Source organism: Hyperolius riggenbachi, chromosome 7 (assembly GCF_040937935.1).
Source record: "Hyperolius riggenbachi isolate aHypRig1 chromosome 7, aHypRig1.pri, whole genome shotgun sequence".
Classification (NCBI taxonomy): Eukaryota; Metazoa; Chordata; class Amphibia; order Anura; family Hyperoliidae; genus Hyperolius; species Hyperolius riggenbachi.
The window spans coordinates 251206316-251224551 of NC_090652.1; the positions used below are offsets into that span (position 1 = coordinate 251206316).

General features: G+C 44.0%; 1 protein-coding gene across 4 annotated transcripts in view; it reads right to left on the reverse strand.

Annotated features, from left to right (window-relative positions):
• LOC137524955 (dynein axonemal heavy chain 11-like) overlaps positions 1-18236 on the reverse strand; it is a 378600-nt gene that overhangs the window by 122126 nt on the left and 238238 nt on the right. For all 4 annotated transcript variants that reach the window (XM_068245507.1, XM_068245505.1, XM_068245508.1 and 1 more), the window contains 2 exons: positions 5499-5639; positions 3721-3891 (listed from right to left, as the gene is read on the reverse strand). In XM_068245507.1, the coding sequence (XP_068101608.1) occupies positions 3721-3891; positions 5499-5639 (312 nt within the window). The remainder of the gene's footprint in view (positions 1-3720; positions 3892-5498; positions 5640-18236) is intronic.

The following is an 18236-nucleotide window of genomic DNA, read 5'->3' on the forward strand; positions in this document are numbered from 1 at the left end:
GTGAACTTATAATCTAGAGGGGAGTGGAGACACTAGGGGGGTAGACAAAGGGGTTAGCAGATGAAGCAGTGAGCAAGTTATAATAAGCTTGTCTGAAGAGGCGTGTCTTAAGGGTGCATTTGACAATTTCCAGGCTTGGAGAATGGCGGGCAGGCTGTTGGAGAGAGTTCCATAGGAAAGTGAAACTTGTGAGGAGTCTTGGATGGGAGAGTGAAACCTTTCAACAGTACCCTTAGTCCTCTTTCACATGAGAGGTGCTTGGTAGCGCTCTGTACCGTCGGTGTACAGGCAGCACCCTATGGAGACACATCTGAGCATGGCCATGGCTGTGCTGTGCTCAGACACAACATCACTTATTTGCCGCTGGGTAACACCACCGCTTGTCAAGTCTCTTAATTGCACTCAATCAACGCTCGTGGTTGGCAGCCCGGAGGCTCCATTGCCCAAGGCCTTAATGTACATATAACTGGTGTTTACAGAGTTTTGGTGTACCAATCTGAGGAAGATGTTTTCTTCCATTAATAGTAAATGTAATGAGCTGTATCAAAATATTTCCATACAGAGACTTAATGAGTGATCTTGGATGTATTTTATTAGCTTTGATGTTGGACCAAACTAGCATTCTATAAGCCTAAACACTTGTTCAATGAAAACAAAAATGAATGTGAATCCAGCATCAAACGATGGATGGCGTAAGGATAGCTCTAGTCCATTTTTACAGGAATATAAACTGTAATGGAAAGAAGATTTTGTGGGTGTAACTCCAGGAGACTTGGGATAATGTGTACCATCGCTGTCCTGTTCCCTGCCTGACATCTGCATTTCACTAAATGAAAACACTACAATTGGCATCGGTATTAATCACCAATCCTATCTCATTTGAGGCAACCAAATGGCGTAAGTTTAAATTATTTTTTACAGATGTCTATTAGAGGTTTTTTTTTCTTTTCTTCTAAAATTGAATCTAATAAAAACAGAAAAAAGAGGCATAGCTGGCAAAGGCATGCAACAACAAATTAAAGAAAACAAAACAAATATGCTGCAGTCTAATGGGAAACAGCACATGCTCATTAAATTGGTGGACACTAGTAACTGATTTTAATGGCTAAACTCTTCTTATGCTGCAGGACGAATCATCATCTTCCAACAAAAGACCTCAAGTAAAAAGCTTGCCATAGACGTGGCGTGGCAAGTGTCTTGATCTGGCTATTGTTTTTAAGAGCTGGCAATGACTGGATGTCAACTCTCGGGAGTATAGAAAGCCAGTAACAATCATGATTGTATTCCACACCCCCCGATAAGCACTACCAGCATACATACAGTATAAACTGATGGTGACATAAACATACCGTAAATATAAAATCTTGGCTGAGCTGATGATTTGTGTTTTAGGAACTCTAACGGCAGTTACAGCACACCTATAGCCAACATTTAGTGGGATATTTGGGGTGGCCTTTGAGGTGTAAATTCAATAAAGGTGCCCGCTGAAAAGGGCGCAGGAAATAGCCGATGGTAGAATAGCACTAAAATTAACAATATTCTTCTACTTAAAGCGGTATTAAACTCTGACATAACATTCAATAAAAATGTGTTTTCCTACATTTTATAACCCATACAGTTATGATATTTGCTTTTGTGCACCAGTTATTCATTTAGAAATTACAAGTTCCCAAAGTACAGCTTATTTGCTCTGAAAGCTGTACTTTGGAAGGAGTTTCACAACTGCCAGTGAATGTTTACATTACTCTCTTGCTACAATTAAGTAAACACAAGACAATGTTATCACCTATTCGGATCTCACTGCAGGGGGGCTTTCTATTGAAAAAGCAAGTCCTGTGTTTAACTTTTTGAATGCTGTTCTGCTAAAAAAAAAAAAAAACAATTGTGGTAGTATATTGTATTATGTAAATAATCTTTTAGAGCAAAGAAAAAATGCTGAGTTTCATACCACTTTAATTCATATAGTAAAATATCCATATTATTTACAGATATATTACTATGACCTGGGCTAGCTCTACTCTCACACAGAACCCTCCCTCTACCAATGCAGAACCCTAAGACCCCCCTGGTGGTGCTTAACCTTAACCACCTACCCTGGTGGTGCTTAACATAACCCCCCTGGTGGGTGCCCATCAGTGTACCATTGAAAAGGGTGCCTGCTATGCAAACTGCAGCTACTAATATCTTTGCGACCACTATTTATAGCTGCAGTTTGCATGATAGTGGGCGGCCCGACACACTCTATTTTAGTGGGCGCCCTTTTCAACGGGATGCGTCTTGCTCACCTTTCAAATGTTCCCCCTTTGCGCCGGACATCTGTCTCACATGGACAGTGCGCGACGGCCCTATCTTGAACCCTCTGGCCAATACAGAGCTCTGCTGAGGACTTTGAACAGGACATGTGAAACAGGGCCTGATGCATATGATAAAAATGACGGAGAAAAAGAAAATCGAGGCACTGTGATAGCAAAAATAAGGTACCTTTCATCCACGGTGTGACAGACAGCGGGGTACACAGTGGGGGTGAGGGGATGTCTGACAGCTGTTTCGCATCCCCTCACCCCCACTGTGTACCCCGCTGTCTGTCACACCGTGGATTAAAGGTACCTTATTTTTGCTATCACAGTGCCTCGATTTTCTTTTTCTCCGCATGCAATGTAAGTTTCTGAGAGCACGTTTTAGCATACTGTACAGGATCCGGTGCGCCCAATGTTTTTTGCCCACATCTAGTGCCAGTCTCCTCCTCTTCACATTGCATATGATAAAAATGATATGCAAGTTTTGTGTAAATGTTCGCCATAAGATTTTGTATGTGTGCTTTACATGTGAGTTTGCACATGGAAGAGAGGAATGCACATGAAATGGGGTGAGGGGATACTACATGTGTAAAAGGAGGACTACTGTATAGAGAACCGAAGGCCTGCTGCTTAGGCGTGGTATGTATGCAGAAAGTGGGGTGAAGCTGAGAAAAGGCATCTGGCAGCACAAGGGCGTACATTACAAAACGCTGTGCGCTCATTTGGGCGCAGGTGTAAATGAAAAAAAAAACTGATTAATGGAGCATTGTATAGTAGTAGTAGAATAGTAAATTTACCGATAGTCTACAACGTAATTGATATAGTCAAATATCAGTAATATATGCAGATATTTCACTATGACCTAACCTCTCTCTACTCTCACACAGAACCCTCCACTAGTGTGCAAATAATAAGCCTTCCCCAGCAACTAATAACTCCCCTGGGTAACTAATAACCCCTCCCAGGCAACTAATAACCCCCCCCCAGGCAACTAATATCCCCCTGAAAATAATACCATACCCCCCACAACTTTTAATCCCCCAGACAACTAATAACCCCCCCCCCCCCCACTTGAACAACTAATAATACATCCTCCCTGCACCTAACCTTAAACACCCCCCCCCCCCACCACCACCGTAAAAAAATGTTAGGGCATTGGGGCCACCCGCTGTGCAAACTACGGCTACTAATAGTGGACGCTTTGCTATTTAGCTGCCGTGGCACAAGAGGAGAACAAAAAGCATAAATCCATTATATCCAAGTATAAATACTACTTATAGTAATAATTATTGAAGCACATTGGTTCATTTAAAGTCTGGCTTCTAGGTGATGTTACCACTAATTCACAGTGGCACAGTAATGCCAATATCCGGCCACTCTTAGAACCATAGAAAACTGGAGCACAAATGTACATAAGTCATACCTGGAAAGCCAGCTGGGCTGTGAAGGTTATTTTATCCCCTTCAAACAGTCCTCTGCTGATGTATATGAATGTGGAATATGTCACGCAGTCAATGAGGTTATTCACTCTCAATCGGACATCATCTGATGGTTCTGCTTGCTGCACAGCCTTGTGAAACACGATATTAAATGCCTGCACATGAGAAATTAATTCACATTATGTCAATTAACAGTGAAGACCGGAGCAAGACAACTGTTAATGGCTCTACAATTAACCCTCCCGTGTTGGTGGAATGACTCGTTCTAAGTAGTTGGTACAAAGAATAAACCATTCAGACGGCTCAACGGCCTCACAAAGAAATGTCAGAAGCAGAGATACTTGTTTGTTTTGATATCGGCGTTATGGAATTATAGAACACTGGATTATTTTCTTACAGCTACTCTAACAACATTCACAATTTAACTACTAAACAACCTACTGGCTTTGTAGGAACAGGGTGGAATTTGTGCCTCTAAGACTAAATTAGACAAGAGAAGACAACATTTATATTGCACTTTTCTCCTGGCAAACTCAAAGCACTTGAGAGGCTGCCACTAAAGTGCAATCAGTAGGCAGTAGCAGTGTTAGGGAGTCTAGCCAAATGACTCCTTACTGAATAGGTGCTGGCTTACTGAACAGGAATCAGCTACAACCGTCAAGGTGGTTTTGGTTTATCATTTTCCGGAACCTTTGGAAAGATGCACTTGGTGGCCATGTCTATTATTCAACCTGGTAAACTATTTAAAGGGTACCTAAAGGGACATGTAACATGATGGGATAAACTTATGTATGTAAAGTCTTAATCCTATCGAGGACTAGCCTGTGTTCTTTTTTGTCACTGTGGCTCTAAATGCCTTTTTTTTTGTAGTTAGACTGCAATTGTAAAGTCTTGTACAAAACACTAGCTGGTTCTTGGCCAAGGCGGCCGGTCAGGAGCCACCTCTGTTGAGAATCTAGCATGTCTACAGCAGCCCTTTTTGTGCATTAGCTCTGGAATTCACAGTGCTTTTTCATCTGAGCCTATTAGGCCATTCTACCTACCAAAATGTATCCATAACTTTTTACCACTTGTGGTGGGACTCCCATTGCTGCCTCTATGGATTTGCTGTGATCATAGATGTATGTATTATGACATGGACACGGTTTGAACTACTTTCCCTTGGTATTATATATAACAATAATGATAATATTTTAAGCAGGATTTTGGTGTGTGTATATTTTAAATAATTGACAGTGGTGACCACTGTGCAGAGGGACGGGGATCCTTTTTCAGCAGCACTTTTGCTTTCTTGCTTTAATCTTATCAATGTAGAATTAAGGTGTGTATGCCTAATCTCTAATAGTTTTTACTTTTTATTATGCTAGACTAATTCCTCTTAAATGGAAACTAAGCATAAAATAACAGCTGGCTATTATCAATGATGAGGTTCAGTAATATTCAGGAATGAATACTTAAAGTTTCTGTATAAAGTAAGAACAAAGGGGAACCAGTGCCTATGAAACGTGGCAGTAGAATGCGACGTAGTGTTTTCAAGGACTGAATTTCTGTCCAGAATTCCGACGACCAACTGTCATTTTGTTCCTGTTTCTTGTTTCATTTAGGTTCTCATTCTTTTAGAGGCGTGGAAACTCTAGTTTGCATAGCTGGGGCATTAGCCGTGTTTTTTTTTTAGTTTTGGGTTGAGTGAGCCTTTGATCGTTTGTCAAATGATAATAAAAAATGGTAATAATACAACACTGAATATTCATTCTGTTACAACCTTCAGAGAGAACTGATACATGGGGTTGATTTTCTTCAGGTCATTCATTATGAAGTAGAGGAGAGAAGCTCTTGAAGCCACAGGACGATAATGTTCCCGAGCCTCATTGATTTTCACCTCATTTACTTTGGCTTCCAACACCTGCACGTAAAAAAAAAAAAGGAAAGAAAAAAAGAAAAGTGAACAAAGAAAATCAAAAAGTCCTAATTTATTCATTTAATTTTTCACCATTTATTCATTATGGCTATACAAATTTCTATCCAGATCAGGGGCGATGACGCCGGTAGGGTGAAACCAATCGGGCTACAGAGCACCTTTTGCTCAAAAAAGACTCCAGTGAGGAACATAAAGATCAGTGCTGCCCACTTTTAAAGCACATCTCTGGTGACTCTTAAAAACTATTTGATCCTTTAAGGAGTTATAACTGAATGGCAAATTGCATATGTTGTTTCTCTGGAGCACCGTATCATTTGGGCTTCTGGCCTGTAGCCCCACCCCTTGATGAAATGTGCTCTGGCCCTTCTTATTTCCAGCACCAGATATATAGGAAAGGACAAGGCCATTTTCTTCAAGAGGGTGGGACTATTAGCAGTAACTGGGCTGATAACAGGGCTCAGTGACATTTACAGTATATGCAATTTGCCATTCAGTTATAACTTGTCCTCATTAGAGGATAAAGTGAGGCGTGCTTTAAGTGTGGGCAGCACTGATCTTGATGTTCCTCACTGGAGTCTTTTTTTTGAGCTATGCAATGTTATTGAGTCCTAGCATCAGGACCCCAATGTGAGTGTTTTTTTCCTGGGTGGTTTTATCTCCTATTGAATGCAATAAATACAGCTTGGTGGGGAGACATTACACACTGTGGGTGACTGCAGGTTGCGGAGCCGAGAGGAACACTGTGCCATCATTGAAATGGAACCACTGGCAGGACTTGCTCATGTTCCAAGAGGAGGGGCATGAAATTAGGATTGGGTTGATATGTTCATCTTGGAGTGATATTATCATATGGTTTTGACCTGGGAGGGAGAGTGTAGCGCTGAGGTGTTTCTTTACATACAATCTGACCATCTTTTGACCGACTCACAATCTTTTGACCGACAGTACTGATAGTTGCAACACTCTATCCGATTATTTGACTGAAGTATATTGATTATTATTGTGCTGACTTTTTTTATACTATATTCATTGATTGTTCATTTCTTATTATTGAATGCCAGATGCATATTTGGTTAGATTGAACAGCACAGTCTGTAAACTGTCTAAAAACCACCCCATCTTATCACCACCCACATGAGGTAGGGTGAGGGGTGCCATTCAGTCTTTTGTGAACACAGAGTTGACCCGCTGACCTTCTCTGTGCTGCTCATAGAGATTAACTCTTCGTAGCCAGCATTGCAACACTACAGCACTGCAGGGTTTCATCATCAGTTGTTGTCTAGTTACTCCCAACTCAATGTGTAATAAGGCATTCACACCCTCCCCACACCTTCCCTAGAGTGTATATTTTTTTTAAAAAAAGTTAAATGACAGGGCAAGTAAGAAAATGCTTTTTATTGCAGGCAGGGAAGGGTTATGAGAAGTAACCTTGGCTTTTTTTTAACAAGAAAAGGCTTTATTCAAGTTTTGCAAATAACAGTGTCGATTGACAAGTCAGGTATAGACCATCATAGTAAATCATACATTTGGCAATCATAGCAAAATGAGAGAATAGAGAAAAAAGCACTCTAGAGAGAACTCTAGATACTTGGGTTCAGATTCTCACAGTAAGTAAACCATGGATCCCAGATAGAGTTAAATCTATCAAGGTTGTCAATTGAAGCATAAAACAATCTGTCAGTTAGTTTAATATTGTTCATCCTATCAGAAATCAGAGCAATAGAAAGAGTGGCAGTTTTCCATTTCAAAGCTATAGCCCAGAGAGCCGATAACACCAGGTATCTATATAGTTTCTGAAACTTTTTTGGGATTAATGGGGTCGGGAAAAATAACAGAGCTTGCTTTTTGGTGATCTTAATATTAAGAGAGAATATCTTGGAGGCCAATTCATTCCACTGATCCCAAAACTCTTGAACGACTCTACAGTCCCAGAAAATATGGCAAAGAGAGCCGTTGTTATTACAATTACGGAAGCATAAAGGAGAGACTGAAGGGAACATCCTGTGCAGTTTCATTGGGGGTAAAGTACCATCGAAGCATAAGCTTTATGGCAGTATCCTTTAAGATATTGGAAGCTGAAGTTGAGGGCACATTAGACCAAATTTTTGACCAGGTGCCTAAGTCAAATTGCTCTCCTAGGTCTTGTTCCCATTGTAACATGTAAGGCAGTTTACTATCAGTGCTCGCACCAATCAACAATAAATAAATTCTAGAAATAGAGCCTCTGCCTCGGCCTTGGTTGTAGTACATAATCTCAAAAGGCTGAAGAGGAATCTGTGGGATAGGATTGTATAATGACTGAAAATAATGCTTGATTTGACAATAGCGGAACATTTTTTTATCGGGAATAGATCTAGAAAAGCGGAAGTGGTAAAAAGAAGAAAACTTGTCCGCTATCCAAAATTTATTGGCAGTGATTAAACCTTGGTCTTTCCACCAAGAGAAGGATTGAGGGTTTTCTAAGGCAGGGGGGAAATCTGGGTTACCCAAAAAGGATATCCGAGTTGACAGAGCAGGGGCCAATTGAAATTGGGCTTGGGTGAGGAACCATAATTTAAGAGAGTGGGCTACAATGGTATTAAGGGGAAGAATTTTAGAGATTATCCGCATATTGGGAGAGGCTATTAATGTGGGTAGATGATAAGGCTCAATTGAACCTGCTTCAAACTGGCACCAAAGTGGAGGGTACACAGTTTGGTTCCAATTTAATAATTGAGAGGTGCGAGCAGCTAAGTAGTAGAACCATAAATTGACCATTCCTATACCACCAGAAAGCTTATGCCGATATAATATCTTAGAACGGATACGAGGGGGTTTATTGTCCCAAACAAATTTATTGAAAAGGGATTGAAGTTGGGGTAATTGGCTCTTCTGAAGAAGAATGGGCAATGTCCTAAAATAATACAACAATTTAGGCAGAAGGATCATCTTACAAGCCAGGCTGCAGCCCAGCCAACCAATCTTATAAGTTGACCAGTCTTTAAGATGTTTAGAGATAGTTGAAAATAAAGGGGGGTAATTTGCTTCAAAGAGAGATGAATACTTAGGGGTCAAAAATATCCCTAGATATTTAAATTTATGAAGCTGCCACTTGAAATCAAAATTAGCTTCTAAAAGTTTGACTGCAGGTCTAGGATGATTGATTGGCATAGCCGCAGATTTGGCAGTGTTAACCCCTAGTCCAAAAGAGGAAGCAATATTGGAAGCGAAGTAACAGGCTGAGACAGAAATAACAACACGTCGTCTGCATAGAGTAACATTTTATAAGTTTCATCATAGCCATGAATATTAGGATGTTGACGCAGGGCTTCCGCCAGGGGCTCCACAGCCAAGGCAAAAAGCAAGGGAGATAGTGGGCACCCCTGGCGGGAGCCCCTATGCAACCCAATGGGATTAGAGCAGGCCCCTGGGACATGAATATAAGTTACTGGGTCAGTGTAGAGAGCCTTGATAGCTGATACAAAGGGGCCATGTATACCAAAAGAAGGTAAAACCAAGTGCAGGTACTCCCAGCCCACCGAGTCAAAAGCCTTATTGAAGTCTAAACTTAACATCAGAAAGCGAGAGTCAGTGAGCTGGGAGTCTGGGATAAGGTTAAGGGCTAAACGAACATTATCATATCCTTGGTATAAAGCCAGATTGTTCCTTCTGAATTAGAGAGTGCACCATCGAAGCCAGTCTGACAGAAAGAATTTTTGAAAAGAATTTTATATCATTATTTATAATTGAAATAGGGCGGAAATTATTGGGAAGAGAGTGATCCAAACCTAGCTTTGGGATTAAGGACATATTAGCTAGAAGCATTTCTGGGGGGAAAGTCTCACCCTTTAGGACGGCGTTAAAAACAGGGAACAGATGAGGGATTAATAAGTGAGCGAATTTTTTGTAATAAGAGGATGAATACCCATCGGGGCCAGGGGCAGAGGAAGATTTAAGTTCCTTAAAAGCTTTGGCTAATTCATTATGGGCAATAGGGGCATTTAACAGCGACAATTGTTCAGAGGAAAGATTAGGCAAATTCAAGGAGGAGAGCCAGGAAGATGCCTGACTGGCTTCGATAGGGGCCGGCGAACCCAAAAGTTTAGAGTAAAACTTTTCAAAACTTTGAATAACTTGCTGGAGTAAAACCTCTAGGCGGCCACTATCATTCCTCAATTTATAAGCATGGGGAGGTTTGTAAAAGTTATTCAATTTCCTGGCAAACATGGTAGAGGGATTTTGACCATATAGCATGAATTTAACTTTTATAAATTTGAGGGCCTTTTCTGCTTTATTGTTGTAACGATCGGTGAAGCACAGAGAGGATCTGATTACCAGTGATCTGCAGAATCACTGGGAATACAGATGTATACCAGATTATACGTGATCTGCAGTATCACTGATAATCCGATATACTAGCTAACCTCTGTTCACCTGAGTAGAGTGTAGTGTTTGGTGTAACAGTAACACTTTGAGGACTAGGCCTCAGTGCAGCAAGGAGTACTGCACAGATTCCTTCCGCAGACCTGAGCTCTCCAAGACGGGAGGAGTCAGACTGACAGTAGGAAGGACAGACCGAAAGTAACCTTCAGGAGGAAGGATCACTAACAGAGCGAGGAACCGCCTCTAACAGTAAGGTCGGTTCTCGAGGTCAGACAAGCCAGGTCGTACACACACGGACAGATAAAGTACAAGATCAGAAGGCAAAGGCGGAGTCAAAGTACAAGCAGGGTTCAGCAACGGGGTATCAGAAATATCGGGGTACAAAATCAGGAGGCAGAAGCAGAGTCAAGGAACGAGCCGGGGTTCGGCAACAGAGTATCAGAAATATCGAGGTACAAGATCAGAGTTCAAAAGGGTAGTCAAGGCAGGCAAAAGTCATAACAAATAAATACAATCAAACTAGTACTTTAGCTATCAACAGAATCTAGCTAAGTGTAGGATTACAGCTCCAGCTGGTCCCGGCACACTTGCGGATCTGACTACGGATCTGGGTGCTCCCACATATGTGATCGCACGCCAGACAAAGAGCAAGTGAACAGCCAGCAGTATATATACTCTAGGACCTTTCCAGGACCTCCCTAATTGCTGGTCCAATGAGAGCAGTGGAATTTGTCAGCTGACCCAGCTGGTCAGCCGACACCCTTCTAACTGCTATTTAAACTCTGCCTCTGTGCTCGCGCGCGTGTAAGTCTGAATCTTGGTGGACTATCAGTCCCAGCCACACCAGTACTGTCATGCAATGTATCTAGTGCGGGGGCCGCCTCTGATGCGGATTCCGCCGTTACCAATGTGGATTCCGCCGTTACCAATGCGGATTCCGCCGCACTGCCTATGCGGCATGCGGCGTTTTTTCCGCGTTGTGACGCCATGCTGGACGCGGAAACGGCCGCCTCACCTCGAGAGACAGCGGCCTTTCCGCGTTTCCTTATAATTGTTTAATAAAAGATTTAATTCGGTCCGTTTATGCTGGAGTAACTGAACTAAAGAAGGGCCCATCGAAGAACCATGTAGTTTATATAGTGCTTCGAATTCTGAGGTAAGAGAAACAATTTTTTATGATCTATCCTTCTTTGCCTTAATAGCTTTAGAAATAAGGATACTTCTAATGGATGGTTTATAGGCAGCCCATAGCAACCCTGGTGAAAGATCAGGAGAAGAGTTGAAGCAAAAATAATCCTCAATAGAGGCCGCTATCTCAGAAAGATCAGCTTCCGAGGCAATTAAACTATCGTTAAGGCGCCAGCGCTTATATGAAGGGGGAGGACCAAAAGAGTTAAATTGAGCCAACACAAAATTGTGATCTGACCAGGGGCAGATTTCAATAGAAGAAGCTGATATGCTAGCAGAGAGATTTGGAGACAAAAATATATAGTCAAGTCTAGCATAAGAACCTCTGGCATGAGAATAAAAAGTGTACTCCCGAGAGCCTATATTAAAAGCTCTCCAAATGTCGACCAATTGATTCTGAGACAGCAGCCTTTGTAACTTTCTAGGAAAGCTACGAGCAAAAGGTGAGAGAGTGCTCCTGTCTAGTGTTGGATTAGCTACCACGTTAAAATCACCCGCTAAAATTAAATTGGGAGAAGGGTATTTTTCCAATAGAAGGTTTAGTTTAATGAAAAAGTCAGCTTGAGCTGTATTAGGGGTATAACAATTAACCAAGGTCGTTTGTTTACCAGCCAGAACCCCTTTTAAGACTAAAAATCGGCCCTCTGGGTCCTGATAGGACTCTTGTAGATCAAACGAAACCGAATTGTGCAAAAAAATAGAAACCCCTCTAGCTTTTTTTAGCAAAAGTGGAATGATAGTGGCGGCCAAAAGTTCTGTCAAAAAACTGTGGGGATTTACCCCGAGCAAAGTGAGTCTCTTGCAGAAAGAGCAGTGAAGCTCCCAGGCGTTTGTATGTGGAAAAGGCCTTGTGCCGCTTGCAAGGCTCGTTAAAGCCCTGCACATTGTGCGATATCATTTTAACCATTATTAAAGTTTAAATCTAACAGGCACAACCAGCTTATCAATGAAGGAGATACCTGAGTGGACTGATAAATGAACAAAGCCTTAAACAAAACGATATTAACTACTAAAATAATCAAAAAAGAACAGAACAAGAACATAAAGAACCATCTGGAAGCCCTAAAAAGGGACATCTTAGTCCAGGAGTCAACACCTTTCATAAATGGGCAGCTACTGATCTTCTAAGCAGCCCCAAAGGTGAGGGGGGGGGGGGGGCAGGCAGTCAACGGTCTTGGCATGAGGCCTGTTCAGCCCCAATCAAAAGTTCATGTAATAAAATGAGGGAGAGCATTAATAGTTACTGAAACCACAGCAGGGTCGGTCATTCATCGGAACGAGACACTCTAGGACAGTGGTTCCCAACCCATGTGTATGTGTCGCGGCAGCTTCGGGTATGTGTCGCGGCTCTCTCGGAGGGGAGCAGCGCAGTGGAGGGAGAGCTGTGGGCAGCGGCGGAGAAAGGGGCCATCTCCCCCCTTCTCTCACCTTAGGGTGCTCTGCCTTCCTCGCTCTCCCCTCCGATACTAAGTGTGGCGGCGATTGGCAGCCTGCGGGACTTACCTTCCGTGTCGCTCCAAGCGCCGGCCAGAAGTTCTGGTTCTGCAGCCGCTGCCCTGGTCTGGATCAGGCCAGAGTAGTTGCAAATCATCCCGTGCTGGCGACGAGACGAGACCAGACGGGACAGAGACACGGAAGGTAAGTTCCGTCCCTCTGCCAGCCACCGCACTTCGTTCCGGAGGAGAGAGCGAGGGAGGGAGAGCACCCTGAGGTGTTGCTCTCCTTCCCTCGCTCTCTCCTTCTGGGGGGGGGGGGAGGCACCTGGCTACATATACTGGGCACATATATCCCTGGCTACATATACTGGGGACATATACCGGGGACATATACACCTGCCTACATATACTGGGGACATATACACCTGCCTACATATACTGGGGACATATACCCCTGCCTACATATACTGGGGACATATACCTCTGGCTACATATACTGTACTGGGGACATATACCCCTGGCTACATATACTGGGGACATATACCTCTGGCTACATATACTGGGGACATATACCGGGGACATATACACCTGCCTACATATACTGGGGACATATACCCCTGCCTACATATACTGGGGACATATACACCTGCCTACATATACTGGGGACATATACCCCTGCCTACATATACTGGGGACATATACTCCTGACTACATATACTGGGGACATATACCCCTGCCTACATATACTAGGCACATATACCCCTGCCTACATATACTGGGCGCATATACCCCTGGCTACATATACTGGGGACATATACCCCTGGCTACATATACTGGGGACATATACCCCTGCCTACATATACTGGGGACACATACCCCTGACTACATATACTGGGGACATATACCTCTGGCTACATATACTGGGGACATGTACCCCTGCCTACATATACTGGGGACATATACACCTGCCTACATATACTGGGGACATATACACATGCCTACATATACTGGGGTCATATACCCCTGCCTACATATACTGGGCACATATACCCCTGCCTACATATACTGGGCACACATACCCCTGACTACATATACTGGGGACATATACCTCTGGCTACATATACTGGGGACATATACCGGGGACATATACACCTGCCTACATATACTGGGGACATATACACCTGCCTACATATACTGGGGACATATACCCCTGCCTACATATACTGGGGACATATACCTCTGGCTACATATACTGTACTGGGGACATATACCCCTGGCTACATATACTGGGGCCATATACCTCTGGCTACATATACTGGGGACATATACCGGGGACATATACACCTGCCTACATATACTGGGGACATATACACCTGCCTACATATACTGGGGACATATACCCCTGCCTACATATACTGGGGACATATACTCCTGACTACATATACTGGGGACATATACCCCTGGCTACATATACTGGGGACATATACCCCTGCCTACATATACTGGGGACATATACCTCTGGCTACATATACTGGGGACATGTACCCCTGCCTACATATACTGGGGACATATACACCTGCCTACATATACTGGGGACATATACACCTGCCTACATATACTGGGGACATATACCCCTGCCTACATATACTGGGCACATATACCCCTGCCTACATATACTGGGCACACATACCCCTGAATACATATACTGGGGACATATACCTCTGGCTACATATACTGGGGACATATACCTCTGGCTACATATACTGGGGACATATACCGGGGACATATACACCTGCCTACATATACTGGGGACATATACACCTGCCTACATATACTGGGGACATATACCCCTGCCTACATATACTGGGGACATATACCTCTGGCTACATATACTGTACTGGGGACATATACCCCTGGCTACATATACTGGGGCCATATACCTCTGGCTACATATACTGGGGACATATACCGGGGACATATACACCTGCCTACATATACTGGGGACATATACACCTGCCTACATATACTGGGGACATATACCCCTGCCTACATATACTGGGGACATATACACCTGCCTACATATACTGGGGACATATACCCCTGCCTACATATACTGGGGACATATACTCCTGATTACATATACTGGGGACATATACTCCTGACTACATATACTGGGGACATATACCCCTGCCTACATATACTAGGCACATATACCCCTGCCTACATATACTGGGCACATATACCCCTGGCTACATATACTGGGGACATATACCCCTGGCTACATATACTGGGGACATATACCCCTGCCTACATATACTGGGGACACATACCCCTGACTACATATACTGGGGACATATACCTCTGGCTACATATACTGGGGACATGTACCCCTGCCTACATATACTGGGGACATATACACCTGCCTACATATACTGGGGACATATACCCCTGCCTACATATACTGGGCACATATACCCCTGCCTACATATACTGGGCACACATACCCCTGACTACATATACTGGGGACATATACCTCTGGCTACATATACTGGCGACATGTACCCCTGCCTACATATACTGGGGACATATACACCTGCCTACATATACTGGGGACATATACACCTGCCTACATATACTGGGGACATATACCCCTGCCTAAATATACTGGGCACATATACCCCTGCCTACATATACTGGGCACATATACCCCTGGCTACATATACTGGGGACATATACCCCTGGGTACATATCCTGGGCACATATACCCCTGCCTACATATACTGGGCACATATACCCCTGGCTACATATACTGGGCACATATACCCCTGGCTACATATACTGGGCACATATACCTCTGCCTACATATACTGGGCACACATACCCCTGACTACATATACTGGGGACATATACCTCTGGCTACATATACTGGGGACATATACCGGGGACATATACACCTGCCTACATATACTGGGGACATATACACCTGGCTACATATACTGGGGACATATACCCCTGCCTACATATACTGGGGACACATACCCCTGACTACATATGCTGGGGACATATACCTCTGGCTACATATACTGGGGACATGTACCCCTGCCTACATATACTGGGGACATATACACCTGCCTACATATACTGGGGACATATACACCTGCCTACATATACTGGGGACATATACCCCTGCCTACATATACTGGGCACATATACCCCTGCCTACATATACTGGGCACACATACCCCTGACTACATATACTGGGGACATATACCTCTGGCTACATATACTGGGGACATGTACCCCTGCCTACATATACTGGGGACATATACACCTGCCTACATATACTGGGGACATATACACCTGCCTACATATACTGGGGACATATACCCCTGCCTAAATATACTGGGCACATATACCCCTGCCTACATATACTGGGCACATATACCCCTGGCTACATATACTGGGGACATATACCCCTGGGTACATATCCTGGGCACATATACCCCTGCCTACATATACTGGGCACATATACCCCTGGCTACATATACTGGGCACATATACCCCTGCCTACATATACTGGGCACATATACCTCTGCCTACATATACTGGGCACATGAACCCCTGGCTACATATACTGGGCACATATACCTCTGCCTACATATACTGGGCACATATATCCCTGGCTACTTATACTGGGCACATATATCCCTGGCTACATATACTGGGCACATATATCCCTGGCTACATATACTGGGCACATATATCCCTGGCTACATATACTGGGGACAACTGGCTGTTTGTCATTATGTGCATTTACTGGTGAAAAGAGGTCTCTTATTATGTGCATTTACTGGTGAAAAGCTGTCTCTTATGTGCATTTACTGGTGAAAAGCTGTCTCTTATTATGTGCATTTACTGGGGAAACGCTGTCTCTCATTACGTGCATTTACTGGTGAAAGGCTGTCTGACATTACCTGCATTTACTGGTGAAACGCTGTCTCTTATGTGCATTTAGTGGGGAAACGCTGTCTCTCATTACACGCATTTAGTCTACGTGTCACGGAGAGCTGAAAGTTTGGTTTGATGTGTCACGACTCCAAAAAGGTTGGGAACCACTGCTCTAGGAGACTTAGAGGCCGAAGGTTGAGACCAGATCGGAGAGACACTCTGGCGCCGTTGAGGAATCGGTATGGAGGGAGGTTGCAAGCCCAGCTTCTCCAATAATGTAACCCCTTCGGCTGGAGTAGTAGCAGTAAGCACTAAGCCATCTTGTGAAATGATAAGTTTAAAGGGGAATCCCCATCGATACTGCATTTTGGCTGCTATAAGCACTTTCGTGATGGCTTTCATTTCTCGGCGTTTATCTAAAGTCACGGGAGAAACATCAGGGTATAGCTGCAACTTAAAACCTTCAAACGAAATTTCGGTAGCCTTGCATGCGGCCTGCAGGACCCGTTCTTTCAAAATAAAATCTTTAAAGCACATCCCCACATCTCTGGGGGGCTTATTCTCAGGAGGCTTGGCCCGTAAGGCTCGGTGTATCCGGTCAAATACAAAGGTTTCTTCCTCCACATCAGAGAGAAGGTCAGCAAACACCTTAGTAATTGGTAGGCCTTAGATCGGTATAGGACTCCAGGAGACCCCGGAGACGCAAATTGCTGCGCCTATTGCGATTGTCCAAGTCCCCCATATGGAGATGCATAGAGCTTACCTCGGATTTGAGGGTGTCATGCTCAGCCGCAAGCAGCTTGTGAGCTTTACAAAGCTCGTCGTGTTTTGTCTCAAGTACGCCAGCGCGGGCCCCGATCTCAGCTATCTCGTGGGAGAGGGGCTCGGTGGTTTTACGGAGCTCAGTTTGCAGCTTACCTACAAATCTGTTGTAGGTGCGGTCCAGGGCGTCTTCGAGGTCGCGCTTGGTGAGACCGAGTTGTTCCGGGCTGCAGGAGTGAGAAGAAGAGTGTCTCTGGGGCGATGAGCGGTTAGAGCGCCTGGAGCCATGTTGTGAGGACGCCATCTTAGGTTGGGCCCGGAGAAAGTAGCTCATAAGAGGGCCTTCCGAGCTGCGGGCTTGCGTCTTACTTCTCCCCGGCATGCACTGAGTTGGGGGGATGAGGGCAGGATGAAGTTTAGGTAGTAGCGGGACAGCTGGATCACATCCCCGGCAGAAAAGGGCTGAAGCAGAGCAGAGCTTAGCTCACATGCGTCTGGCCGGAAGCATGCCGCGCCACGCCCCATAACCTTGGCTTTTAGAAGGTTGCAGTGCTATCTACAATCATTTAATCTCTCCAGTGGGATAAGGTGAGCAGGGTAAGGTGATCTGCTTTGTGCTGGGGAAGAAACGTCCATTATCACAGCCGTAAGGAGTAGTGTTGGGCGAACATCTAGATGTTCGGGTTCGGGCCGAACAGGCCGAACATGGCCGCGATGTTCGGGTGTTCGACCCGAACTCCGAACATAATGGAAGTCAATGGGGACCCGAACTTTTGTGGTTTGTAAAGCCTCCTTACATGCTACATACCCCAAATTTACAGGGTATGTGCACCTTGGGAGTGGGTACAAGAGGAAAAAAAATTAGCAAAAAGAGCTTATAGTTTTT